Source organism: Aulonocara stuartgranti (assembly GCF_965226115.1).
Source record: "Aulonocara stuartgranti genome assembly, chromosome: 12".
Classification (NCBI taxonomy): Eukaryota; Metazoa; Chordata; class Actinopteri; order Cichliformes; family Cichlidae; genus Aulonocara; species Aulonocara stuartgranti.
In genome coordinates, this window is record NC_138948.1 from 5112264 (window position 1) to 5139060 (window position 26797).

The 26797-nt window shown below is 40.8% G+C and overlaps 3 protein-coding genes across 3 annotated transcripts in view; 1 reads left to right on the plus strand and 2 right to left on the minus strand.

Moving 5' to 3' along the window:
• The first annotated feature begins 1481 nt into the window (after window positions 1-1481).
• smarcb1a (SWI/SNF related BAF chromatin remodeling complex subunit B1a) lies at window positions 1482-9217 on the plus strand. Its single transcript, XM_082553748.1, has 9 exons — window positions 1482-1633; window positions 3545-3656; window positions 4141-4270; window positions 5017-5154; window positions 5813-5940; window positions 6026-6192; window positions 6276-6466; window positions 8054-8185; window positions 8753-9217. The coding sequence occupies exons 1-9, from the start codon at window positions 1550-1552 to the stop codon at window positions 8790-8792; spliced, it is 1122 nt and encodes a 373-aa protein (XP_082409874.1). The 5' UTR covers window positions 1482-1549; the 3' UTR covers window positions 8793-9217.
• Window positions 9218-10674: 1457 nt separating this feature from the next.
• On the minus strand, window positions 10675-17590 carry LOC309718806 (derlin-2-like). Its single transcript, XM_082554377.1, has 7 exons — window positions 17206-17590; window positions 14725-14790; window positions 14563-14636; window positions 14370-14463; window positions 13354-13549; window positions 13090-13180; window positions 10675-11658 (listed from the first exon to the last, which is right to left on the minus strand). The coding sequence occupies exons 1-7, from the start codon at window positions 17335-17337 to the stop codon at window positions 11556-11558; spliced, it is 756 nt and encodes a 251-aa protein (XP_082410503.1). The 5' UTR covers window positions 17338-17590; the 3' UTR covers window positions 10675-11555.
• Window positions 17591-17890: 300 nt separating this feature from the next.
• LOC309718994 (stromelysin-3-like) overlaps window positions 17891-26797 on the minus strand; it is a 33704-nt gene continuing 24797 nt past the window's right edge. Inside the window, exons 5-8 of the mRNA XM_082554699.1 lie at window positions 24821-25116; window positions 22262-22466; window positions 21301-21558; window positions 17891-20699 (exon numbers count right to left, since the gene is read on the minus strand). Coding sequence (XP_082410825.1) covers window positions 20575-20699; window positions 21301-21558; window positions 22262-22466; window positions 24821-25116 — 884 coding nt within the window. The 3' untranslated portion in view covers window positions 17891-20574. The remainder of the gene's footprint in view (window positions 20700-21300; window positions 21559-22261; window positions 22467-24820; window positions 25117-26797) is intronic.

Below are 26797 nucleotides of genomic sequence, written 5' to 3' on the forward strand. Positions count from 1 at the left end.
AAGTGCGCGGACCTTTGTGTCAAATTTCCTGACCCTGCGAGCATTTCTGTGCTGGTGAGGTTGACGTGATGGACCAGTCTGTGTTTCGTTGTAGCCCGTGCTGACAGTGACATACCTTTTTGTGATTTGACCTGATTCTGTGCGAGTTTGAACAAAAAAAAGAAAAAAGGCTGCGTTTACAAGGAGAAAAAATACAACAAACTGGAAACCAGCTTTTGTGTGTGTGTGTGTGTGTGTGTGTGTGTGTGTGTGTATTTTAATTCTTTTATTTTGTTCCCTGAACTGTGCTCGGGTGCCATTTCCCATTTTAACAAAAAGATTTCAGAACTTTTTCTAACTGCTTCTTTGTTTTACTTTCCCCAAGAACACAAAACCTGTGTAGAAAACAGAAACTGTCCTTGATTGTCTTTGTTTATTTATTAATTTGTATATAAAGATTTTGTTTTGCATTGTACATTCTCTCCTTTCTTGGTTATAGATTAATATATTCATGTATATATGAATAAACATTAAGTTTATAAAAGTAAAAGGACTTTCTGTGTCTCTTTTGTGCTTATTTTTAAGGAGAACCTCTATAAACTTTCATGATTTCTGTGGTTTGTTTTTTTTAAAACAGTACATCCTTGGTCGATTTTTAGGTATCGGAACATAAAACTGATCTGGCCCTTACTGGGTATTAAACTTGAGGTAAACAGAGCTTTTGATGACCAACATATTACATCATGTCAAATTCTATTTAACAATAATGAAGCCAAAATCTAGAAGCACTGTGTGGAAAAACTTCAGTAACTTGTAGAACCACCTGTAGCAGCGATAACTTTAAGACCTTATCTCCTAAATGACTATCCATCTCTCACATTGTGAAGGAATTTTGGCCCGCTCTTTTTTATAACTTTCTTAAGTTCCCACCACAGCATTTCAGTCAGGTTGAGGTGTGGCCTGAGCCATTGCCACCCCTTGATTCTTTCCTTTTTCAGCCATTGTGTTGTAAATTTGCTGCTGTGCAAAGATGGCATTTCATACAGAGGAGTTAATGGTTGACTCAAAGACTGTAAGGGGCCCTGGGCCCGTGGTAGCAAAACTAGCCTAAGTCATTAGCCCTCCACCACCATGCTGACAGCTAGTATGAGGTGTTTGTGTCCTCTTTGATGAGATGCACCTGAGTGCTTTCTACATGTGTCATCTCAAACTGGAAATCATAGACTGATGTCATAAAGCTGTTTAACACACTCAAAAATGCTAAACATGAACTCCTGTGTAAGATACAGGAGGTATGATTATTACCATGGTCATATTTAGGGTCTTCTTTTGTAAAATGTAGCATTTTCATAGCATGTCAATGGAAAATTATTATTTCATTTATTTTAGTGTTTTTTGGGATGATTTTCGATGCGGTGACACCTAAACAGAGCTGTTTAAATTGTCTCACTAAACATAAAAAAATTCAAATAGGCTGCTCGACGCGTATGTTCTACGTCATCTAACTGGGACAGAACGAGCTCGTCGTCACGTGCGCCTGCGCAGTGGCACAGAGCTTTGTTATTTCAGTATGGCGCTGAGCAAAACGTTTGGACAAAAACCGGTAAAATTTCAGCTCGAGGAGGATGGAGACTATTACATGATCGGATCGGAGGTCAGTATTTAACGTATTCGACAGTCTGTTGTTGTAAATATATACGTGTTTGAACGGATAATGCCTCGTTTAATCTGGTGACCAATCCGTTAGCTTATCTTAGCCTAGCATAGTTTAGCTAACGACGCCAGTAGCGCTGAAGCTCATTCATTGATTTCAGATCTGTTGCTAAATAATTTTAGAACCTTACCACCGGGGAAGAAAGTCCACCTATGTTCTGGTGTTTCAGATTGACATTTAACTTGAAAACTTGCACCCGGATGTTTGCTCGGTTTCTGCTCCCGAACTGCTAGTAATCAGCTGGGTAGTTAGCGGTGTTTAATATAACAAAAGAGATAATTTTACTCGATTTGTGTCGTTTCTGGGTCTGTAATTCAAGATGGTGTATCACCTGACACTTCACAGTGTTCTTACGGGTTTGTTGGTCTGTTCGGAGTTACGTAGCTTAAATGAACGTCGCACCGTTGTAAAATTGTAGGGCTCATTGTTGGCAGGGCAGGTGTTTTCCAGTACTTTTCCTACATCCTACCTTTCCAGCTTTTAGCTAGAAACATCTTCATGAACAGTTGCAAGTTTGTTCTGGAAGCTTAAGATTTTTCTGCATTCATGAAACAAGGCCTTTAAAAACGTGTCTTTAACATGCACATTGTAGGCTGGAAAAAAAGCAGCTGTTGATAATGCATATTTGTTTTCCTGGCACAAATGGAGAGTAGAAATGACAAAAAAAATATCCAGAGAAATGGTGTAACTACTAATTGTCAGTCAATCAATAGTCCTGATTGAATTTAATATTTACATATTTAGGGATCATGACAGTTTGGTGACTAAAATGACAGAATGGGGCTGTCATTTCATTTAATGATTGCATTTCACAATGAGAATCAGAGACTTTATTAATCCCAGAGGGAAATTGAGTTGTCCATATGTCTGTTAGCAGCAGGAAGGAATGACCTCCTGTAGCGTTCCCTCAGACAGCGAGGTTGAAGGAATCTGTTGCTGAGAAAAAATTGTGTTTATCAAACGAATACTGTCTCTGTTATGTCTCAAAAGGTTGATTCTGTTCATCTGGACGTAGTGTTTTTAGTTGGAGAAATGTTTTGTCACTCATCCAAGTGACTTCTTCAGTCTCAGCTGACTGCAGGTTTCCCCAAACGTATAAACAGCACATTTGCACAATAGCCCACTGAATGACCAATGGGCTGTGAGGTGAGTGACGAAATGTTTCTCCCACTGAAAACGCTACGTCCAGTTGAACAGAATCAACCTTTTGGGATTTACTGGATGATTGAGCATGCATCAAGACAGTCTCTGTTATCTGTTCCTTTGTTAGCCATTAACCAACATATTGTTGGTTAATTTAACAATGGTTTTAAATTATTTGAATGCAAAACGTGTATTAGTTGTCAATACCTTATATCACCATATTGCTGCCTTCCTGTGTTTTACACTTCCTTTTAGGTTCTGGCACACAGAAATGAGCCAATTCCTGTTTATAAATAAAAAAAATAAAAATAAAAACATCTGTAGAAGTAGGAAGCATGCCATTACAAATCCCAATAACATACATATACACCCCAGTGTTATGCAGAGTGAGAGAGCATCATTATTTCTACCTGTGGTTTCTGGTTGGAGAATAAATCGAAACAGTCCATTTCCTGCTGCTATATTTACTTTTGCACTGTTCAGCAATAATGAGACCTGAATCTCTTTTGGTTTGGCGTTACTCTGGCATATGAACAACCCGATATAAGGGCAGGGCATAATATATTCCCCATAAAAAGTATAAAATATACAAAATGCACTACAATACAAAAAAACTTCTTTTTTTTATAGTAAGAAATTACCTAAATGTGAAAACTTGTTATTGAGATTCTCTTCATGATCGCCTTGTCCATGTCTTTGTTTGTCCAGGTGGGAAACTACCTTCGCATGTTTAGAGGCTCCTTGTATAAAAGGTACCCGTCATTATGGAGAAAACTGGCGTCGGTAGAAGAACGAAAGAAAATCGTGGAGTCATCACACGGTCAGTAGAGAAAAGCTCGGTTTCCTCTGAGGGTCTTTCCAGATTTATACAGAAATTGCTTGCAGTCCAGCAGGGGGCACTGAAGAGGTAGAACACAAAGAGTCTGAGTCAACCAAGCTGAACTTCTGCTTACATTTTATTTTTTTCTCACAGCACTCATAATTTGTCTAAACTGAAATAAAGTGACACTTATGTCATTTAATCTTTCTTGCATTGAATGTGATTTTGCCCACAAAAGGATTTGTGACAGGACCAGTACCTTGATGGTGACAGTTTTCCAACAATAACTCATTTAAATGTCAGAAGTGTTCATGTTCATCTGTTTGCTTTTGCAGAATTACAGATTGTAATCTTTTTTTATTTACAGATGTGGTGAAGGTTATGTAATCTGACACATTGTTTTATTTGTTCCGCTCAATCTCACCTTCAGTTCATTGGCTGCTGCTTCTTTGTTGATTTGAACGACCTCTTTCTTCTCATTCAGACCATGGCTACACTCAGCTGGCCACCAGCGTGACCCTGCTGAAGGCTTCTGAGGTCGAGGAGATTCTTGAAGGAAATGACGAAAAGTACAAAGCGGTTTCTATCAGCACTGAGCCTCCCGCCTACCTCAGGTACCCCCATTACTTATAAAATTTACAAAACAGGACAACATCCCCTACTGTGTGTCATTATAATTTTAGTTATTTATTTGTTAGAGATGAGAGATCTGTTTTCAGTCACGTAGATAATAACACAAAAATATAGATTATGTTTTGGGTGAATCGTGTGGACGTAAATACATAAATGTGTAAATAACACCTTAATATCTATTAAGGAAACAACAAACAATTGCATTAAAAGAGGAGAGGAGAGCGGTCCAGTTCAGAGACTACCCTTACAAACAGGAGGAGAAACTATCCGGAGAGACCGAGAACACTGGCTGTAAACATGCTAGCTTATTCTTTTAACATGATAATCCTTTGACTGACTCACTTTTGAAGCCATCCTAAAGTGGCTGTTAGAGGAAGTGCTGGCACTTCTGTCATATTAGCTTTTTCACTGGTTTTTGCTGCGTTTTTATAAAGATGTGCTGCACCAGGTATGCTGATCCACTTGTGAAGCTGTGCTCTTACAGAGTTTCATACACCACCTCCTGCCTCAACCCTGCAGATAAGAAAATCTAGTCAACAAGGAGCTAGAGCTGTCATTTGTTTTGTCTGCTAAAAGGCCTCAAGGACAGTCGAGTCCTAAAGCTCCATTTAGGCTAACCCTTTCCAGGCCTCCCGGATAGGAGTCAATTCCAGAGACTCCATTAAATACATAACATCGCACTTTATTTACTTTAGATCCTAATCTCTCTGTGTTTGTCTCCCGCCAGGGAACAGAAGGCAAAGAGGAACAGTCAGTGGGTTCCCACGCTGCCCAACAGTTCCCATCATCTGGACGCCGTGCCCTGCTCCACCACCATCAACCGCAGCCGACTGGGCCGGGACAAGAAGAGGACCTTCCCCCTGTGGTGAGCATCGAGCTGTTGGAGAGACTGAAGAGCATTTAGTATTGGAGTGCACGAAAATCAACACACATTCTCTCCAGTAGAAGATGTTATACTGTGGATCTCTGGCTAAAGTTTCTATGTTTTAATAATAATAATAATAATGGGATTCCTTCTTAATATCTTTGATTGTATCTGTCAAATACAGGTCATTTAAAAAGGAACATAAATAAACACAAATAAATAATTGTGAGGCAGATTAAAACAGATTTTAAATAATGTATTTCCAATAAAGTGAAAACATGCATTTCTTTTTATTTTTGGTACATTTGACTTGTGCCGATTGATGAAAAGAGCAACACATCTTCTCTTTTAGCAAGGATAAGAAGGGTGATTTTTCTGTTTAAAGTTTTGTTATATTTAATGAAAAGGTTTTATTTTAATATCTGTTATGAATAATTTCTAATAATATTGAATTTGCATCTTCAGTGCTTAATGTCGTTGCACACAGAAGCAGATCTAACGAACTAAATTTTAGAGCAAAGACTAACTTACAGATAAAAGTTTTATGTTTAAAAATAAAATCTATCATTTATATCTTTCAGACCATCCGGATATTTAACTGTTGATTTTTATTTTCTTTGGTTATAATTTCTTATTTCTTGGGGTGGTTCTTTCCCAGCTTTGATGACCACGATCCAGCAGTGATCCATGAAAATGCCACTCAGTCCGAAGTCCTCGTTCCGATCCGCCTGGACATGGAGATTGAGGGGCAGAAGCTCAGGGATGCGTTCACCTGGAATATGAACGGTAACGTCACCACATCCTCTCAGCTTGGAAATTTAGTAAGTCAGCACGAGACTATAAACTTGTTCTCCTTTCCTGGAATTTACAGAGAAGCTCATTTCACCCGAGATGTTCGCTGAGATCCTGTGTGACGACTTGGACCTCAACCCGCTGGCCTTCGTCCCCGCCATCGCCTCCGCCATCCGACAGCAGATCGAGTCTTATCCGACAGACAGCCTCCTGGAGGACCAGACGGACCAGAGGGTGATCATCAAGGTGATGCTCACTCCACGTAAACGGACGTGTTCATACCTGTAGCACAGAAAAGTTTACCCAGTCTTCTTCTCTTCTTGTTCCAGCTTAACATCCACGTTGGGAACATCTCTCTGGTGGACCAGTTTGAGTGGGACATGTCTGAGAGGGAGAACTCTCCAGAGAAGTTTGCCCTGAAGCTTTGCTCTGAGCTCGGCCTCGGCGGGGAGTTTGTCACTACCATCGCCTACAGCATCCGCGGTCAGCTGAGCTGGCACCAGAGGACGTACGCCTTCAGGTACGGGATCACAGAGGCAATCTAAGCAAGGCGAGAAAGCAACAGAAGATTTGTTGGAGAAATAATTAGTTTTGGTATTTAATAAATATCTGTCTAATAGTTTGATAAAATGATTTTATTCTGCTGAACATTACGCATCCATGAGCTGAGGATGTGCGGCGTTTCATCACAGAGCCTTCATTGAAAGCTAAATGTTGTAAACGCCAATTCACCCGACTTGGATTTAAAGATGATTTCAATCCAGTTCAGGAGATAAGGATATGCCTTTCTTTACGTATTAATTACTTACAGAACCCTGAGGTATGTATAAGTATCCCCTGTGAGGCTTCAGACTGAGTCAGTATGTGACTCATGCAAAGCTGCTGTAGTTAAGTCAAAGGATAAAAAATATAGAGGTGGAAATGTGCAGAAAACATAATATAAAGCTGAAAAGACCATAGTGAGCTGATAAAACGGCACCTTTCCTTCAAAATGTAATTGGTATGTCATTTAATACAATTTATGGGAAAAACATTAACATGATGTTATAGGCTGTAGTGTCATTTTATGACCTCCTGACAGTTTCCTTAAATCCAGAGGAGCAGTGAACAAAATTCCCCCAAACACTGACACGTGAAATTGAGGACTTCCTTGATAATGTGGTATCCAGGCTGCCTGCAGCTCGTAGCCAAAATGTATGCGTACCCTTTCAACAGTGTTATTTCGTGCAGTTGAATGCTAGGAACCCTGCACAGCAACGATGTGCACTTACTGGGTAATTTCATGAGTTGTCATCTTTACAAGTATTACATTTATTTTCTGATATTTGAAAGTCTTTAGTTAAACTCTGAGCTTGCAGAAACCCAGAGCAGCAGATAGTGTTGAAATTTTTGGGTGTGTGTTTGCTGTTGGTGCAGTGGCCATCTGGCTGCGACCTTTGACCGGTCAGAAGTGGAAGGGTTTTGGATTCGGGTCTCTTTGGGTGGGTGCATTTCCTCTGCCCTCGGCTGAAATGTCGCCGCCTGTCTGCTGCCGTCAGACGAGAAGTGATGAAATGTTTGAAACCCAGACGGCAGCGCTGATCTCTGTCACAGCTGGACTTCAGCTGTGGAAGAACTACTTTAGGACCGTTTGTTTTGCTGCTTCTTTCATGGCAACGAAGAGTGATTGATGAAGTGTTTTCACTGCAAACAGTGCAAAGAAGAGTCACACTGAACAGAGTTCAGCATCAGGGAGTGTGGTAACGAGCTGCTTCTGCCAGCGGTTGCTCACGACGGCGGTCAACAGTTACAAAAACATGAGTTCAGGCCGTTTCGGTGCCTCATCTTCTGCTTGTTTCTACATCAGTTTTCGACTTCTTGTGATGTTTTTAAAATATCTGCAAAGTCAGGAATGTTATTTGTTTCATGATCAAAAACATGACAAACATCGTAGCTGCAGAAAACTGTATTTAGTTGGTGTAACGGAAACTGTGTCCGGTACTCGTCTTTGAACCTCATGACTGGAAAACATTTAAACTCAATGACATCACAGTGTGAGCTGCAGCAGGAAGCGGTCGTTGTAGTAAAGGAAACTGAATTAAAGTCTCTGTTGGTTTTTCTTTTGCAGTGAAAACCCTCTGCCCACAGTGGAGATAGCAATCAGAAACACAGGTGATGCTGACCAGTGGTGCCCCCTGCTGGAGACGCTGACAGACGCAGAGATGGAGAAGAAGATCAGAGACCAGGACAGAAACACAAGGTGGGTGTGGCCTGTTATTTTAAATCATTATTTGATTAGCTGGAGAGAAAAAAAAAAAAGGAGTCGGCTGATAAACTGAATCAAATAAACTCCAGAACGTGGATGAATGATCCAACCTCATCAACTGAAAACGAGACATCACTACATTCGATAGTTTGGATTCTGTCCCTGTTATCATGCAGGCTGACGTTGGCCAGCATCAGCCTGAAAAAAACACCAAATGATCCAGAGAGGAATCAGAAGTCCTGAAGTTGAGCGTAGTTTTTCCATTAAAACTAAGCAAAGGTTAAATGCTAGTATTTATTTATTTATTTTTTACAAGAATATCTTGCAGCCGTTAACGGTCCCAGCTTTTAATGGTGGTTTCTTACATGAATACAAGGTCGCTTTAACCCTCACGTTTGTCTTCGTGTGTCTTGCTTGAAAGACTTTTCACCGATGGTTAAATTTCAGCCAAATTATTCTAAATGTGAATATTTTATTTCTCTGTTTTGAGAAAAAGAAGTGTGGATTAAACAAAAAACCTTTTTGGATACCTCTACTGATGCTCTGTTCTTTGCTGCACAGGCGAATGAGGCGACTCGCGAACACGGCTCCTGCGTGGTAAACAAAGCAGCACTGGTGCCCCCTACTGGAACAGCGCTCATACCATCGCAGTATGACATCATCTCGGTTTGCAACATCGGCCGTGAAGAAGCTCCTCCGTCACAGGATGGAGGGTTTTCCTGCTCTGCCCGGACCTCCGTCAGCTGTTCCCCATGTTGTTGTTATTTTTTTATGATTAATATTGATAATTCTGTTCAGTTTGGCAAAGACCCTGGTAGGAAATTCGCCTCCTTTGTGTTTCCCTTTGACACTCAGCGTGGAGAAGCTGCTCTCTCACTTTGACCACTGACTGTCTTTACCTGACCACAGAGGGAGGGAAACACACACACCAGTCTCAGATAATATATTATGTTGTGTTTGTTGTCTTTTTTTGTACATTTTAATAATTCTTAAAAAATAGTAATAAAAAAGACAAAAAACAATAAAGCACTTGGTATTCTGTTTAGTTTATCAGTGAGTTTGCTGCTGTTATTGCTATTAAATCAAGTTATTTTGTTGTAGGTTTATATAAAGCTGAAATTTCCCAGGCATCGGCTTTAATTGAGTCTCCTTAAAAAGATGGAGCGAGCGATCATTTAAAGGATCATTACAGCTTGTTTAAAAAGTCAACATGCTTCTCATTTATGTCTTTATAGTGGCTCTGTGGGTCCTGCATGCTCTGATGGAGAGTTTCAGGGGTAAAAGGAGCCAAATGGTGCCAGTCTCCCCCCCCCCCCCAAAAAAAAAGAATTCCTAAAAAATTCCCTATCAATCAGTTCAAATTGACTGTAGCTTAAATGTTTTCCAGTCATGGTTTTAAGGCCTCTCCTGGAGGCCTCCTAGATGGTCGTGGTCTTGTCCAGCCAGGACGGCTGCATAACATAAGTGTTACATAGATAATCTTCTAATGTTTGGAGTTTCTATCCATAAATCCCCCATAAAATTCAATTTAAAAAAAAATAATTTGGAGATTTCTGAATTATTCCCCAAATGTCCTTTCATGTGGAAACAAACCAAAAAACAGTCTGACCCCTGACTTGATACTTACGAGCAGCACTGTTGCACAAGATGATGAAGTGCTTGTTTTGTTGTCGGGGTCCCACTGAGGCTGGTTGCTGTGTTGTTGTGCTAAGCAGTTTCCATTTTGTTCCCAATGTTTGAGTCACAAAGGCGGTGGGTGAAAGTGCAGCGTGTGCAGGCGGCTTTCAGGCCATCGGCAGTTCAGTCAGGCAGCAGCAGAAAAGCAGAGAGCAGAGTTACGGGTCAGTCCTGCTCCTTTCACTTCGTCCTCACCTGAGATTACACATCTGCTTAATAAAACAAAAGCAGGAGGTCAAAATCAAGATGCTCCACAGTTCAAATTACAGATTTGACAGGGGCCAGAACCAGCCTGCTAAAGGGGTGTCAAACATAAGGACTGGGGAACAGAATCTAACTGTCAAAGACGCCAGTCCGGCCCACTGAGCGGCTTTGGAAAATATGAAAGAGTGCATAGATTTTTAACTTCTGGCTTTATTTAAAGTTTTACAGCTTTTCCTCGTATGCATTTGTTTTACCTGGCCTTAAAAAGGAATGAGGCTGTATGTGGCCTAAATGCGTGCGACACCCCTGATCTAGATAGTTTTTCTCTTGATCAACAGTGTTTTCATTTTTGTTTAGCTCAAAAGATTATTTAACAATTCTCGACCATCCATTTTCTCCTCCTAGAAATCAGCTCAGGTAATGTTTAGAACATTAAGCTTGCATGTAGGCACCAATGCAAGTTTTGTTTTGGAGCCTTTTTTCCAATAAAGACTGGACATCGGTAAGAGATGTTGTCATTAAACGTGTTTGCGGCGTACGCTGGACTCAAAATCAGCTTTCCCAACTATAAAAAGAAGAAAACCAAGATCAGAAATTCACTGAATTGGTATTTATTGGTAAAATAACAAAAACAAACTTTAAAAAGAATTATTGCCATTCTCCTAATTTATTTGCAGTATTGTAACAGAGTTTTTCCTGCTTTTTTTATTTTATTTATGTAATCGGTTCCATGTGTTCATCATATAATTTTCAAATTTTACCAATAACAATGCGAGCTGAGGAGAAACCATATCGAGTAATACATCATATATCATATCATATGAAAGGGCACGGAGAGAGCTGTGCAACAGGCTTTTTATTTTTTCAACATGACGCTTGCAACGTCACAACGATGCTACAACAGGCTGATGCCATGATACTGTAAGAAAAACAGGCTGACATCAGCATGTTGGAATAAAAACTTCATGAAACAATGTTTCAGTATATCCCTCGCCCTTCGGGGGGAGTTGCACTCTGGGTGCTCTTGTTTTATATTTGTGCTCATTTCTCCTTTTCCTGCATCATGTGTGGAGCAGACTGAGGTGAAATATTAACTGATGACAACGCGGTATGTTTGCCATCAGTGTAAGAAAAATCCCAAACAATTGTGGCATTTAACCAATGTCTCCTTACTGTTGACCTTATTACAGCGTCCCTCTGACTGAGCTCGTCATCCACATCATCTCACTCAACCAGTTTGCTGTGAAGTATAAAACCTGCACATGTACAGAGTAAAGCTGTTGGTGTAGCAAACTGTGGACCCTCCATGTCCATCCATAGTGAAAAGTTTTCAGCTTGTTCTTCCATTTCTGGTCCTTTTTTCTTGTTAAGGCAAATGAAATCTCTGTGGTTACAATACGCTGAACAAAGCTAAATATTCAGTCTATACAGCTTTACAGTCCTGTGGCGGTCTGTGTCTGACTTTTCACAGCTCTCTGGGCTCTCAGTTGTGTTGCTCCCCATTCGGCTGCAGGGCTCCACCCTGCTGCTGCTCCTCCAGGAGGGGACGGTAGTCTGGGTCCTCTGGCCGATCAAACATGGCCCGTCTGTTAGGAGAGAACAAAACGACGCTTGTGTTCATTTTCACCTCATACCGTACCGTGCAAAACTCTTGAGTCACCTCACATTTCTTCATATTTGGATTCCAAGGAGTCAGACTTTTTTTATTGTGCCTTATCTTAAAGTGCTGTTGTCTAGTCCTTGTACCTGACCATTTTAAGGTTTCTCTTTGGTTTGCTAAGTTACTTAACAATGACGTGCTGAATTGTTTAAGCATAAAAAAAGCACAAAACTTAAGGCACCAATGTTGTGTGTACATATAACCCACAACTTAGCAAAGAACCAATTGTAAATGTTATCTTTAGGCATTTTGTTACTAGCAGTCTGTTACAAAAACACATAATTTGTTCACATCTCTTTGACTGAAAATGTTGCAGTTTTGGAGGCATAAAACAGAGTTCACTAACAAGATGATTCCCAAAGAGCTGAAAACACATCTCAGCATGGTGTGCAGTATGTCCATAAAAAAAGAAAATCTGAGAACACTGAACAAGTGAACAGTACCTAAAAGTCATGTATTTAAGGAATTGGAAAAAATACAGCAAAGACCTGACACGGGACGTGAGAGATCTGATCCTTCAGTTGATCATTTACTGTTCACTGAAGCCTCATCGGAAAAGCAATTCTTAAGAATGGGAAACAGGAAGGAAAGTCTGAGGTATGCCGAACTACACAAGAACTGTGTGTGTGTGTGTGTGTGTGTGTGTGTACATCCATCTGTAAAACATGGTGGAGGCTCTGTCAGGGCTTGGGCTGCATTTCAGCCAGTGGTGTTGGGAATTTCGTCAATAGTTATGGAATTATGAATTCAGAAGTAGGATGTTGATCCACCATGCAATACCATCTGAAAATGCATGTGATTGGCAGCCTCATTTTTCAGTATGGCAATGAACCCAAACACACAGCCAGTGCAGTATAAGCATCCCTGGACATAAAAAACAAAAAAAACAAACACATAATGGAGCACTGTCAGTCTTGGTTTGGCCTCCCGAGACCCCGAACCTCAACACTGAAGCAGTGTGGGATCATTTTGACAGAGAACAACAGAAGGGAGAGATTTGGATGTCCTTCAACAAGCCTGGGAAACTATTCCTGAAGACTACTGAAAGAAATTAAGAGAGAGCTGCCCCACAGAGTTCAGACTGTCATAGAATAAATGTGGTCATTCCAAATACTGCCTTTCAAGCTTGTTATAATTGTACAAACACTTTTGGCTTATATGCTGTATTTCCATGTATATTTGCACGTTTCAATAAATTGCTGCACCAGTTTCCCATTTTCCTAGCAAAATATAAAAGGTGTATAGGTGGTATAACCAGTATTGAGACCGAGTTTTCAGACTGTGCCTCGACTGGTCATCTCTCTAAGAAAAGAGTTTCCACATGTTGGACTTCAGCTGAATAAACACTGGTTCTTACAGAAGTTCTGGAGTCATCAGCAGCTTCCTTCCTCCCGGCTGGTTTGGAAACACATCTTCAAGGAAATAGTACATGTGACCGACACTGATACCTGAGGAGAGAATAAAGTCAGACACCCGAATTTCAAATAAACTATTGGATCGGATAAGGGGAAGAATTAGTTAGTCGGTTGAGTCAGCCGGTCTTTTCCTAAAAAGCGCCTTTTGCCAACCATTCATGTTAACTGGTGTTAAATGAATGAGCAGAATTCGAGTCGTCTCATACCAAGCAGGTCGACCACGATGGAGTTCCCGAGCAGCAATGAAAATCCCATGAGCACCCAGGGAAGAAACGGGGCCTGAAAGTTCAGGAGGCCGAAGAAGTTCATACGTATGAGCGGATGTCTTCTACTCCACACATACACCAGCATGATGATAAAGGCCTGACCCAGGAAGAAGATGTTGGCGAACAGACCGAACAGCTGCGGGACTTCAGGTTAAATAAAAACATTCACCTATTCATCAAGAGTCAAAGTTTAAGAGGACAAACTAACCTGAACAGTTGGAGCTTTAGTTTAAGAGAGAAAGCTATTTATTTGAAGAAACAGGGTTTTATACATCTGTTAGTCAGACAGAACTGGAATATAACCCCACAGTAGCTGATTAAGCTAAACAAAAAGAAGAAACAAGTTTTTCCATCTCATCTCTGCAGGTAGAGACAATGTTATTGTTTAATGAATGCTAAACCCTCCACAATAAAAGCCAAACTATGACATTCCCGTCATTCCAGCCAACCATGTTACATGTTTATAGCAGAATTAATCCTGCAGTTCAAACTCCCCATGAAACACAGCATGACTGCATAAACCTGCACAATAACTGTTTAACAACCACCCAGAGACACGTCTGTGGTAAACCCACTCACAACAGCATCATTAACCTGGAATCTGAGCAAACTGCTGCGCATCATCAAAAAGAGGTGCACTCTGTACAGCGACTGACTTTACACACTTGGAGCCTGCAGACGTCTGCGGAAGTCTCTGACTGACATTTCTGATCAAAGTGGAAATAAGTCTTAAATTATCCGTGGAAAATCTGGGAACAGGATTTCACAACTAGTTTGGATGCCGCCAATCCAGGCAAATTACACAAGTCGACATACAGTGGGACTTTCAGTGACAGAGAAGAGAGCTTGTGTTAAAGTCAAAGGATCTTATTCCAGATTTTCTTCATCTTATGCCATCCCATAGCTGTGGTTGTTTACCCATCACTCATCCTTCGCCTAAACACGTTAAAGGATACAGTGATCACGATCCCTCCAAACAGGAACATGAAAACAAAGTCCGCCGTCCTGCCCCGAAAACAGCCTTCCTCCAGCATCCGACAGTATCGATAGCTTACTTTCAGTTAAGGTCTGCTCAGCTCTGCTGCAGATTTCACCATAATGTGAGCTTCAATTCGGTAAACTTTCATATTAAGATACAGAAAAAGATACAGAAAGATGATGTTGAACACGAAACTAAATCCGAGAGAGCCGAAGAACAGGAAGCTGGTTATCAGGCGCCATATCTGAGAAAGAGAGGGAAGAGGAGTGTAACAGTGATGATATAACACATAATTAACTCAAAGTTTCAGTTAAATAGTTGGTAAATGGTACCTGGTATCTCCTGATGATGAGCTCTGGGTTAAAGTAGAGCTGAAATGGGCTGATGAACTCAAGTTGCTAAAAAGTAAAATACAGCCTAAAATTAATTAATTCTGGGTAGCTTGTATGATTATTCGCTATAACTAACTGGAAGTTCACTTAAAAAGTCCTTGTTGTCATTACCCTCTGCAGAATTTAAATAAAACCTTCACCACCACCAGGGGGCAGCATTTTACCAGCAGGTGTGTTGAAATGTTTTTAGATGTTTGCTGCTCTTCTTTTACCTTTTGATAATTGTTCTATACCTGGTCTTTCAGCTGCTCCTTTTAGGGGTTGCCCCAACCAATCATCTTCCTCCATCCTATCCTAGCCGTAGCATCTGCTTCTGTCACGCTTACCCTCACATGTCCCACTTCACGAAACCCATGGATCATTCATTACTGTAGTGCCCCCGTTTTCCTGGCAGCTCCATCTTCATCTTCTTTGAGTATATATCCACTCTTCCTGCTCTGCACATGTCCAGCTTTGCCACCTGTCTTTTGGTCAGTGCCACTGTCTCCAAACCATATATCGTATCAAATCAGGTCTCACTATCATCTTGTAAACCTTCCCTTTCACTCTTGCTGCTATCCTTCTTTCACAAATCACCCCTCACACTTGTTTTCACCCACTCCACCCTGTCTCCACTCTCTTCTTAACCTCTTTTGTGCACCATCCGTTGACCCCAGGTATTTAAACTCATCTACCTTCACTAGATCTTCTCCTTGCAGCTTCACTGTTACACCTGTCTTCCTCTCATCCACACACATGTATTCTGTCTTGCTTCTGATGACCTAGTGTATTGTCTTACTTATTTTTTCATTGATTGGACTTATTTGTATTTCCTTCTGATATCTGTACCTGAGCTGAGGTAACGCAAAAAATTTCCCCATCGTGGGATCAATAAAGTCTTATCTTATCTTCTCAACACTGCTCCATAAAAAACTCTTGACACAAACATTATATCTGTAATGTTCTTTGTTAGCCTGTAGCCATACTACTACTCGCTGATTGTCACCGCTCTCCTTAGCCTAGCTTCTCTCTCCTTCCTATATCTTCACGGTGTGGCTCATCAGCTTTATCCCTCATAGTTACTACAGCTCTGCAGACCACCTTTGTTCTTGAAAATCAGTAACAGTAAACGTCTTCTACATTTCTGGTCAAAAAGTCCACTTCCTTTTCCCCTAGACACCCTCTCTTTACCTGCACAGGTATGTCATCTGGACCAAATGAAAGCAATAAAACTGTCATTTCAAAAGAAGTGCCACGCAGGTGTTTGGTGTATCCTCTACCATAGGTGTCAAACTCTGGTCCGCGGGCCAAATTTGGCCCGCAGCCTAATTACATTTGGCCCGCGAAGCCATACCAAATTACTATTAGAGCTGGCCTACTGGTGTTACCGTTTTGTGCTAGTCCTGGTCGTTTTTCTCAGTTTATTTAAAAATAAATAAATAAATAAATTTTTTTTTTTTTAACAAATTTCCCACGTGTGGGACTAATAAAGGTTATCTTATCTTATCTTATCTTATTATACAGCTAATATATATATTGTTTAGTATTAAGCTTTGCTTGTTCCATATTCAGTTTTCCAGCAAAACTTTTTTGAGTCCATAAGAAAAGATTCATTCTTATATCTGGAGGAAGATTTTTTTTCCAATAAATATTAATGTTAGCCCGCGACTTTGTTCCAGTTTTGAATTTTGGCCCACTGTGTTTTTGAGTTTGACACCCCTGCTCTAGACAGAAGATCCTCTCACTCACTCCTTACTAATCCTCTACTTATTTCATTCATCAGCTCCCCAGAGTGCCCCCTCCATCTTCTCATCACACTCCTTTCTTCACTCACATCCTAACCTGCTGCACATCCTTTCCAGCTCGATCTCTCTGCCTGGCTAATCAGTACAAGTCCTTCTGTCCTTCCTTAGTATCCAGTGTCCCACACACCTCACTGTAACTAACTTTTTCCTTTGAATATTTTCCCCTTTCCTCTGTCTAGAGGACACACCAAACGCCTGCGTGGAACCTCTTTTCAAATGACAGTTTCATTGCTTTCATTTTGAAATTATTTACCAAGTTCAGTGGTAACACATCAACTGATACTACAGGTACTTTCTATTACACGTGACTTGCTGTCACTTCATATCATATTAAATAATAAAGTACTTCAGATATAACCACGATCTCACTGACACTTTCTACATGAGGAGGCTACAACTAGATTCAACACTTGTGTGCTAAAAGGTGCCTAACTTTACCACTCAAGTGTTTCCATAACTTTTACTTAAAGTGCAGCAAGTGCTTAGATCTCCTGACTAAGACTCACAATCTCACAGTTAAAATGTTGTAAGAGTCCAAGAATAACAAAAGGCAACATCTCTAATTTGCACAGTTTGAGGACAAAACAGGTTTTCCCCTCTGATCGGCAGATTGTAAATTGAAGGATTTGTTTCTTACCACAGCAGCAGTGGTGAGGACACAGGCGGTCGTGTACGCTCGGGTCACCACAGGGATCTGAAAATACTCCTGAGTGAAACTGTGAGCCATCCCTGCTGCTGCTGCTGCTGCTCCTGCTTCACTGTCAGCCATGATTTACTCCCCGAGTGAACAGCACAGGCCACGCCCCCTCCCACCACCTGACAATCGCATCCACTCATCAGCTCTGGTCTTTAACTTTAAATAACTTTATATAAAAGCATACATGACCATCAGGGAAAGCTCAAGTGAACAATTTAATGCCATTCTGTGTTGTGCAACAAACTTGCACTGGACACAGAGGTCTGCAATCCACATCATGCTTTATTCCTGGCAAACACACAGTATTAGAGTTTGGCTTCCCTACCCTGCCAGCATAATTTCTAATGTTTGTTGTACTTTTGGTCGGTCTTTCCCAGATGGAGTTTCACTGGAGTGATGTAAGATCCCTGACTTGCAGAGAAGGCTGCTTCAAACAAACTCCAGCAATATTATTTAAAATCCTTGTGAGGAGTTTTTAAGGCTTGCATAAGCACAAAAATGTCAGGCTGAGTTACGGGTTAAAACTGTAATTACTTTTACAGAAATATATCTTATAGAATGTGAGTTTCTGTTTTAAAGTGTCTGAATCAGTTTCTGAGCTTGAATCTCCCCAGAGCCAGACGGATAAAAAGGTTATGAATTTATTTCAGTAACTTAGAAAAAACAGAAAACAATACGCAGGTCATACATTTCAATGAACAGGGTAAAGGCTACAAAAGATTAAAAACAATATTAAAGACATGTATATACAGGAATATTTTCCTAAGCTGTTTGTGTATAAATATGTTTGAAAGCAGAGTTCACGGGTTGCAGAAATGATTCAAACAACAATGAGAGCTGTTAAAACTCGCCAGTGTCCTGCACTGAGCCTTCAAGCGCTGCATCAGGAGGCAGCAAAGGAAATGATGGCGCAATGGTTCTCAACCTGGGGGGCGCTGACCTACAGAGGAGTCGCAACCAGAGTTTTTCATGTCCTTAAATTGCTTTTACTTTCCGGCATTGATGGAAAGAATTTTCTTTACAGTTTTATGTTAAATATTGTAAATTTTCACCTCAGGCTGATCCTCGAACACTTTTGTTTATTTAATATTTCAGACTGTACCAACATAGTATTTGAAAATGACTCTGGTGCAGACGAAACCAAATGTAACTTTCTTATTGCTGCAACAAAATTTTCAGCTCAAATTTAGTTTTAAATCCTATTTTTTTTAAAAATGTTTTATTTACCAGGTTGATCTCCACAGCCGCTGCTATTCCCAAACCTCTTACTAATGAAACAGAAAAGAGCACCATGTGACAGATGGTGACGCAATGACTTCAAAGATGGCACAAAGAGTGACCACGGTCTCTGAGGTGGTTGACAGTGTTGCACTCTAGATGGCGCCCTGAAGCTTTTCCTGCAACAGGTGCCTGCACGCTGAGAAAGTGAGAACTTTACACCATCATGCTGGAAGAGTGACATCAAAACGTGATGTACAGCAATGGCATTCGCTTTTCTTCTGCCTTTTTAAAGACCCTGCACTGTATAAAACATAAAATATTTACTAATGCCAGGAAGAAAAGTATCTGAAAAACTCTTGTTCAAATATAAAAAGTAAAGGCAAAACCTCCTCGTCTCAAACAGCAGGGGAGCGGACACTGATGAAACGTTGCTGGTGTTACATGTTCTGACCCAGAGGAGAGGCTGGGTTTCTTATATTTATTCAGTGACTCACACCTGAGTTAGCTTAAGACCTCTGAGCAAACTTTAAAGAAGAACATACACGTTATTTATGGCAACTATTACTGGCTGAAAGTGACCAACTAACTGTCACATCATGGCTACCTTTGGTTGTGGCTAGCTTCACCTCTAGCAAGGCTGACATGAAAAAAGCTGTAGGAGGTGTATCGGTATGTGGATTCTATCTGTCAAAGCAACTCGAGTGGTTACAGTGTTAATTTTTGATTCTTCATTCTTTGGCTTTTTGTTTCATTCACTTTTGTGTATCTAATTTTATCAAAACTTTCTATTGGTGTAAGGAAAAGAATTGAAATAGGAGCTTGAAACATTAGAAACTTCGAATGCTATAATCTTGGAAGTTTCTGGTTTTCGTACGGATAAAAATTTAAATTAGATAAAGTGCAAAGGAAACGTGGCATAAATCATCATGACTCAGGTGTCTGAAAACATCAGTTCTGAAAGGACTCACTGAATAATGCATGAATAATATTATGGTAATGCTATCTGCACTATATTTTTGGTATCTAACAGCAATGAATGTTTGGCACAAATGTTCTTTGGTCCAGCAGTGATGGTGAATCTGGCCAGATGTTGCCCAAACCAAATCTGTGTCCTATCTGAGACACATCTGGCCCACACTACATTTGCCATAACTGCCAAATGTCTCTCACATCTGGGTGTGTTTTGATCGTAGGCTGTATATAAGAGATGCACATAAAGCTACATCAAATATAATTTTAACCTAATGAGTTCATGGCCTCGTTTGCCAAATTAAAGCCATACAGAATACAACACGGGGTATAAATGATACCTTTCCCTGCAGTCATAAAGGACGATCAATGTTCACGCTTGTGAGATTGTGTAACATTGCGTTCTTTTGAGAAATGCTCAGCTCGAGGCTTCAGAATGGGACTATCTGGTGGGCTGTCCATCTTTTTATAGATTTGGTGATTTTGAATTATGGTTAATGGGACTCAGGTTGGCAGGAAAATCAACTACATGTGCAATCATGTCTGTAAGAAAGGGAAGCATAGCTGAAATTGTTGCTCGCTGACATTCCTGCTGAGTGGCTCCTGGGTTTCATCGTTCAAACAAAACTCTGATCGCCACCTACAGCAGCTCATGTACAAAGTTTGATGTCGCTCTTCAGACCCTCATAGGGTTAGCAGAAGTCCGTCCATGATGAAAACACACAACTGCTGGAATGGAAAACACAGACTAAGGAGGACAGTCTGCGGACCAAAATCTCACTTTTCGGCTCAGAGAAAGGAGGTGAGAAGTGTGCAGTTCACAGCACACATCGTTAGATAAGGGCCCAGAACTCAGCCTTACTGTGACAAAAATGTGCAAAATAAATATGAGTATAGCTGCACAGGAGGTGCCAAGTCTGAGGGAATACAACTTGGTTTTCCTGAGAAGAAGGTGTACTTGATCTGTGTATCAATAAATGAAAGATAAACAGATTCAAAGGAGACGCTTTCGTCTCCTTTGAATCTTTCTCCAAAGATAAAAATGTCTTTGCTCCAAAAAAACCAAACAGACAAAAAGAGAGACTACTCCATTGCAAAAAAACAAAAAGATCCTCAGATTCAGAATCGCCCGTTTCTGCAGCCGAAGAAATCCACGCCGACGTAGCGAGGGTAGCCCTCCAAAGAGTTCATGTTAACAGGGTCAAATTTCCAGTACTGTCGTCCTCGGATGAAGTGAGCGTAGCCTGAAACACAGAGAGCACAAACAAAACATTTTTTATCAGCGCCACTGCGAATGTACCCGCGTTGGCCCAACAGCTGCTCGCTCTTGGCCAGATGTCAGATAAGCAAGTGAAAACCTGAAGCAGCAGAACAAGGAAAACAAGCAGCGTGCAGAGCAAAACATCCACAGGAACACATGCAGCAGCTTTTATGATAACTGGGTCATTCATAAATGACATGTTGAAGATAAAATTATCCTTGTTGTGTTGTGTGTACAGTTACACTTACAGCCTCTCTTACTCTCTCCATGCATTTGTGTTTTTAGTTTGATTTGCTTGAAATCAAAAGGAATCGTTATAAACTGATAGCGCTCGTGTAAAACATGAAACCCGACTGCGGCGTGATTCTGAATCAGATTATCTTAATGCTGAAAATCATTGTTTGTTGCAAAGCTGAAAAGCTGTTAAAACCACTGCTGAGTTATTTTTAAAACTTACAAAGCTTGTAAAGTATTTTAAACTGTTTATTATCATATTTATAGCATGGTAACGTTCCTGCGTCTTAATTCAACAATCACATGTAGCGCTCCAAATGTCATTTTATTTCAGAGACACGCGCACGTACCGTAGATGTCTCGGAAAGCGGCGTCCACGACGCTGGGGATGCCGATCCAGTCCTGCATGCTGCGAGGGGCAGACTCGACTCGGTTGTCCTGGGGGCTGAACCTCCAGTAGCTGCCTGACTTGAAGAAGTAGATGTTGTAGTTGGGGTCCTGGCCCCAGCGCAGTGCTGCCTGGATCCCAGACTCATACAGGCCCAAATTCCTGATGGACTCCGGCCCCCTGATCCGCCTCTCAGCATCAAACACCCAGTAGTTTGCACCTGCACAGACGGTGGGCTCCAATTAATATTATTTTTATATAATAAGATGACTTGTAATTAATGTACGTTCATTTTTTTGGTATAATGTATTTTCTAGCTACAAAAATGAATCGGTTAAGTATGACGTGAATTCTGAACGCTGTATGCTGAGCCATGTGTCAAGTTAACTAAGACGCTTCGCCATCTTGTGGTCCAGTGTGGTATTACACGAGAGTACTGCCTGGCCTTATTTCAACCTCATTTGAGATTTCTTAAACGCATCTTGATGGTGACTTCAGACCTGTTGTTTCTTCCACTGATAGGTTAAGTTAACTTTAGTAGACATTAAATGTTTTTAAAAAAAGGATGTCAGAAGACTTTTTGACGGGCCCGTCCATAAAGCAGACGCTGATCAAGCAGCTGACGTTTGTCAAGATAAGAGCAACAGTTATTTTATTTAGCTATACGTAGCTATACGTATAATTACGTATAATTATAAAAACAGCTTTTACAGTGTTTCTGGGAGTCTATGGTGGTTTGGTACACTCGACTGCAGCAACATCACAGACCCATGTTAATTAACATTTTTACATCTATTTAAACATGCCCATACATGGGCAGAATGCTTTACTTCTGTGTTTCTGTACAATTATCGCTCCCCTGAACTGCGCTTACATAAAACCATAAACCACTTAAGAGCAGCTCAAATGTCTTTACTGCTCACCTTGAAAGAACCAAATATTCCCTGACTTGTCTTCAAAGGCGGCATCGATGTTGTTGGGAATCCCCCGCCAGTGACGGGACGCCAGTGCCGGGTAACCGCTTTCCAGATGCCCGTCCCTGATCCTCCAAACGTAGCCCGACTTAAAGAAGAACAGCTCTCCTCGGATCATAGATACGGCATCAAACTCTGTCCTGCAGGCATCGGGCTGGAAAAAAGACAGATCGAATGTTCATTTCCACATGCAATCATCTGCTTACATGTAAGGTTTGAGAGATTTATGCTGCACGTAATGAAGTGTTAAAGAGCCGTTTTATTGTCTGAAAAGACAAGCAAAGTGGGTCTTTGTGCTTCGTAAGGCTGAAGACTACTTTTATTCCCACAAACGATCACAGGGAATTTCAGGGATTTTCAGTATAAGTGAAAATCCTCTCAGTTACAAATTTTACACAAAGAAGTGATGTGAAGTGGAAACAATTCCCGGTCTTCGCCTGAGAGAAACTCTCACGAGACTAAAAGATTACTTTTGTGTTTGACCCCCATTTATCTTGTATGGTTGATGAAAGAAAACACTCATGTCTAATGTGGTATAGTTTCAAAGACACGCACTGTCAGACTGGCATGCAGCCTTGAAATATATTTTGCAACATAAGCGTCTCCTGACCGCACAAATCGATGCCATTCACAGGATGAGGCTTGTTGAAAAATCCCATAAAACTCAACCGAGCTCCATTGTTTTCCCAAAACAAGCCATATGTCCCATTAAAAACACACATGTAGGTTATCCGCTGGAACTCCCTAATGCAGACTGAGCCCCTAAATATACAGTATGTCTAAAAATAAAAAAGCACAACAATGTGATTGGTTAGTGGTTGATTAGGTGGTCGTGGAACAACAGTAATTATACTGTTGTTGGAGCAATACCAACACAAAGAAATCAGGTATGCTCTTTAAATAGTCAAGAGGTGCCACTGTGTATATACCCCAAATAGTTCATTGGTTGATACACTGATTATTTTGTCCATATAGTGATAATTTATCAGACATCTACAGCTTAGCAAGCTAATACATTTTATTAAGAAGCTAATTAATCAGTGGCAATATGCAAAAGTTTTAACAAAGCATGCATGAACATAAGTCTCAGTTATACACTGTCATGATGTGACGATCGTTTGCTGTTTTGTTTTGTTGTTTGGCAGCTTTCCATCCTTTGTAACTTGATCAGACTCACCTGTGTTCTATTAGTCACTTTCTACTTTATTTTGAAATCTCTATTTGTCTTAAACTATACCTTTGTTCTTCTTGGGCCACACCTGTGTACAATTAGCCAATTGCCCTCCTCAGTATATGAACCTATGTTTCCCTCCCAACTGGCCAAATCATTTCATCGTCTTTGCAGTGCTGCTTGCGTCTGTTCATTCTTCCTCCCATTCATAGTCGTTTTCTTGTGTGTGACCTCTGGATTGTTTCATGCTTTTTGCCTGTAGCTCATTAGCGCTTGCCATGCTGTCAGATTCGACTGGAAACACTGACTCTGAGTTTTAAAACAACAAAAAACACCTTTGACTTTAGTGAAGAGGTGAAGACTGAGAATAGGACAGTTGACTGAAGCTCCTCAACCTGTGTTTAACAGTAAAACTGTGACTCTGCGTCAAAGCCGACCTGGCCCAGTGTTGGGTCCTGACCGGGCCTCCCTCAGCGTAACGAATAATTCAATATGACTCAATTCATTCGTTTTATCCATATAGCACCAAATTACAGCAGCAGTCACCTCAGGGCGCTTTAAAGTCTCTCCTGACACAGAGAAGGTTAAACTCCCTTTAATCACCAATCAGTAACTGATTGATATTTACTGTGCCACATGCATAAATGTGCGTGACTCTCTCACTTTTGGATTCATACGCTATGAAAGTGCAGGCATTTAATAAACAGCTGGAAACAACACGTCAGCTCCAGCTTAAGTCTTATCAAAGCAGGATCAGCTGCGTTTACTGAGGAATCTGATTAATAAGCTCTTACAGTCAGATTGTCAGACATGTAAACCTTGTTTGTTTTTTTGCATTCTCCTATGTTTAAGCTCCGGAAATGCCTTTTTAAGGCCAATCCTTATAAGGTGTAATGTTTGTTTGGGCAGTGTGAGCATGAATGCAAAAGTGTGTTTCATAAACCAGAAACGTGACTATCAGCAACCCTGATGATCTTGAAAACAATAATATGTTTAGGCTATCATGATCCTGTTTAGGTAAACTTTAACTTGTTTAGGCTAACGTTGTCCTGTTTAGAAAAACCATTATCTTGTTATGGTTCTTGTTTTGGAAACTATTCAACTGTTTATTAAATTGAATGACAACTAATTTGAGTCGTACAGCAGAAATATAGTAGAGTCAAGATATAGTATATTCAGATATAACATATGCAAATAATGAAATCCTAACAAAAGTTTTATCCTCTGGGTACCACGAATGCCTGCATAAAGCTTCAGGGTAAAGGTTTACTTCACACCTCTTGTGTAGATTTAGGTCATTTTCATGACTCTGTGATTGTTGCATCGGTTTCACTTACTCCAGTAGGGAAGATCTCGTTGCTCTCAGTAGTAGTAGTAGTGGTGGTGGTGCTGGTGGTGGTGGTAGCGGTAGTTGTGGTAGTGGTTGTGGTGGCGGTTGTGGTTTGGGGTTCGGGGGCTCGAACTCTCCGAGATCCGTACAGGTGTTGGATGCCCCACTTGTCGTCATTGCTTATTCTGGGTGGAAAGTCGGCGAAGAAGTAGTGTGGGGACATGATGGCTCCCTTCGTACGGGTGTGCTGCAGGCCCAGGACGTGCCCGAACTCATGGGCGGCAACCTGGAGAAGGTCCATGCCTGCAGGGTGGAAGGATGGAGGGGCACACCTGGTTCAAACAAAGTCTGAAGATAGTTTTGTTTGTTTTGACCTGCTTGCACGGTGGGGATTTTGTTACCTAAGCCCATCCAGTGCCAACGCTCCTGAACGAGTCATAAAAAGTACCTCTCCCTGCTGACTCATATCTACTCTCAGCCACACATTTCACCGACACACAGACGTTATCAGTGCTGCAGCAGTGCACGGTAATAAGGAATTCGATTTGAATCTGCACGCCTGCACGAGTTTCTTTTGGGTACTCTGGACGATTCAGCGACATACTTCTTACTGGCAATATTAAATTAGCTGCAAGGTGTGACAAGCACTCTATGAATGCATGACCTCAAGAAAACATGATTGAAAAAGTGACGTTGTCTCCCCAGCCAAAGCTGGTCACAACAAGACAACAAAAACATCTGTGAGTCTAAAACAATACACAGATGTTGTTGATCATGTTTCCAGTACAAACACATTTATGTCATTTACGTGGCTGTTTTACTGCCTCATTTGTGGTACAGTGAACTTATTTTCTGGACTGTCACAAACATTGGGTTTAAGAAACTGACAGCAACATGGACTATTTTTGTCAGTTTCGTACTTTTCTCATATAAAAGTATGCCTTGCTTTGTTTTGGTCTTAGCGATAACACTATTATCTAAAAAAACTGCAGCATGAAAGTTTAGATATACGTCAGTTCAGCCCATATATTAAAGTAATGTACCTGACAACTATGGAAGCTCCTGGAAACTACTTTATAATTTGATTAAACAAGTAAAAAAATGTCCATCAGTCCAAAAGTCATCCATCCATCCATCCATCCACCCATCCATCCTCAGCTGCTTATCTTATCTTAGTGTCACAGGGAACTTCTCTCCCCTGGGCATGTCATCCAGCTCTTCTGAAAGGAGGCTACACGCTACCTCATGCAGCACGTAGCAGATGCCCTCATTTGCTCATTCCTGCTGCTATCTGCAAACTCATTCCCTCTGTCACAACCCAAAGTGAGGCCAGGAACTTAAATCAACCATAAAGTTACAATTCTACTTTCATGTTCATCTGTCTTTACCGTTAGACCATCTGCATCATTGTAAATGTTGCACAACCCTCTCCATTGATCTCTTCCACTCTTTCTTGCCCTCTTGGGACACTTCTTCCAAAGATCTCTACCCAGAGTACATACCCCATCCTTTTCATGCTGAGAACCACACGGCTTCACACTTTAACCAAATTCCCAATCAAGGTTCTTAACACCTGACTTCAAGCTGCCCAACAGAACCACATCATCTGGATAAAGCAACGACAAAATCCTCTAACCACTGACCCCCTCTGTCCCTTTGCTGTGCCCAATAATTCTGTCAGTAAAAATTATGAACTAAATCATCAGTATGAATTATTGCTAGCAATGAAAACCAAGCTCCTGTTATGGTATACGGGGATCAAAAAACCCATAACAATAGGCTGGATATTACTGAGAGCCACAGATGAATGCCTTCTGCAACTCCACAAAACATGGCAGCTATTTACTGAAACAAATGTTCTGCTGGGAAACAAGTGACAGCGACAGCAGCAGACAATGGAGATATTCAGACAGTAATCACAACTGTAATTCTATTCATTTCACAGTTTTTATGCACAGCTTCCAGCAATAAAAAATAAACTCAG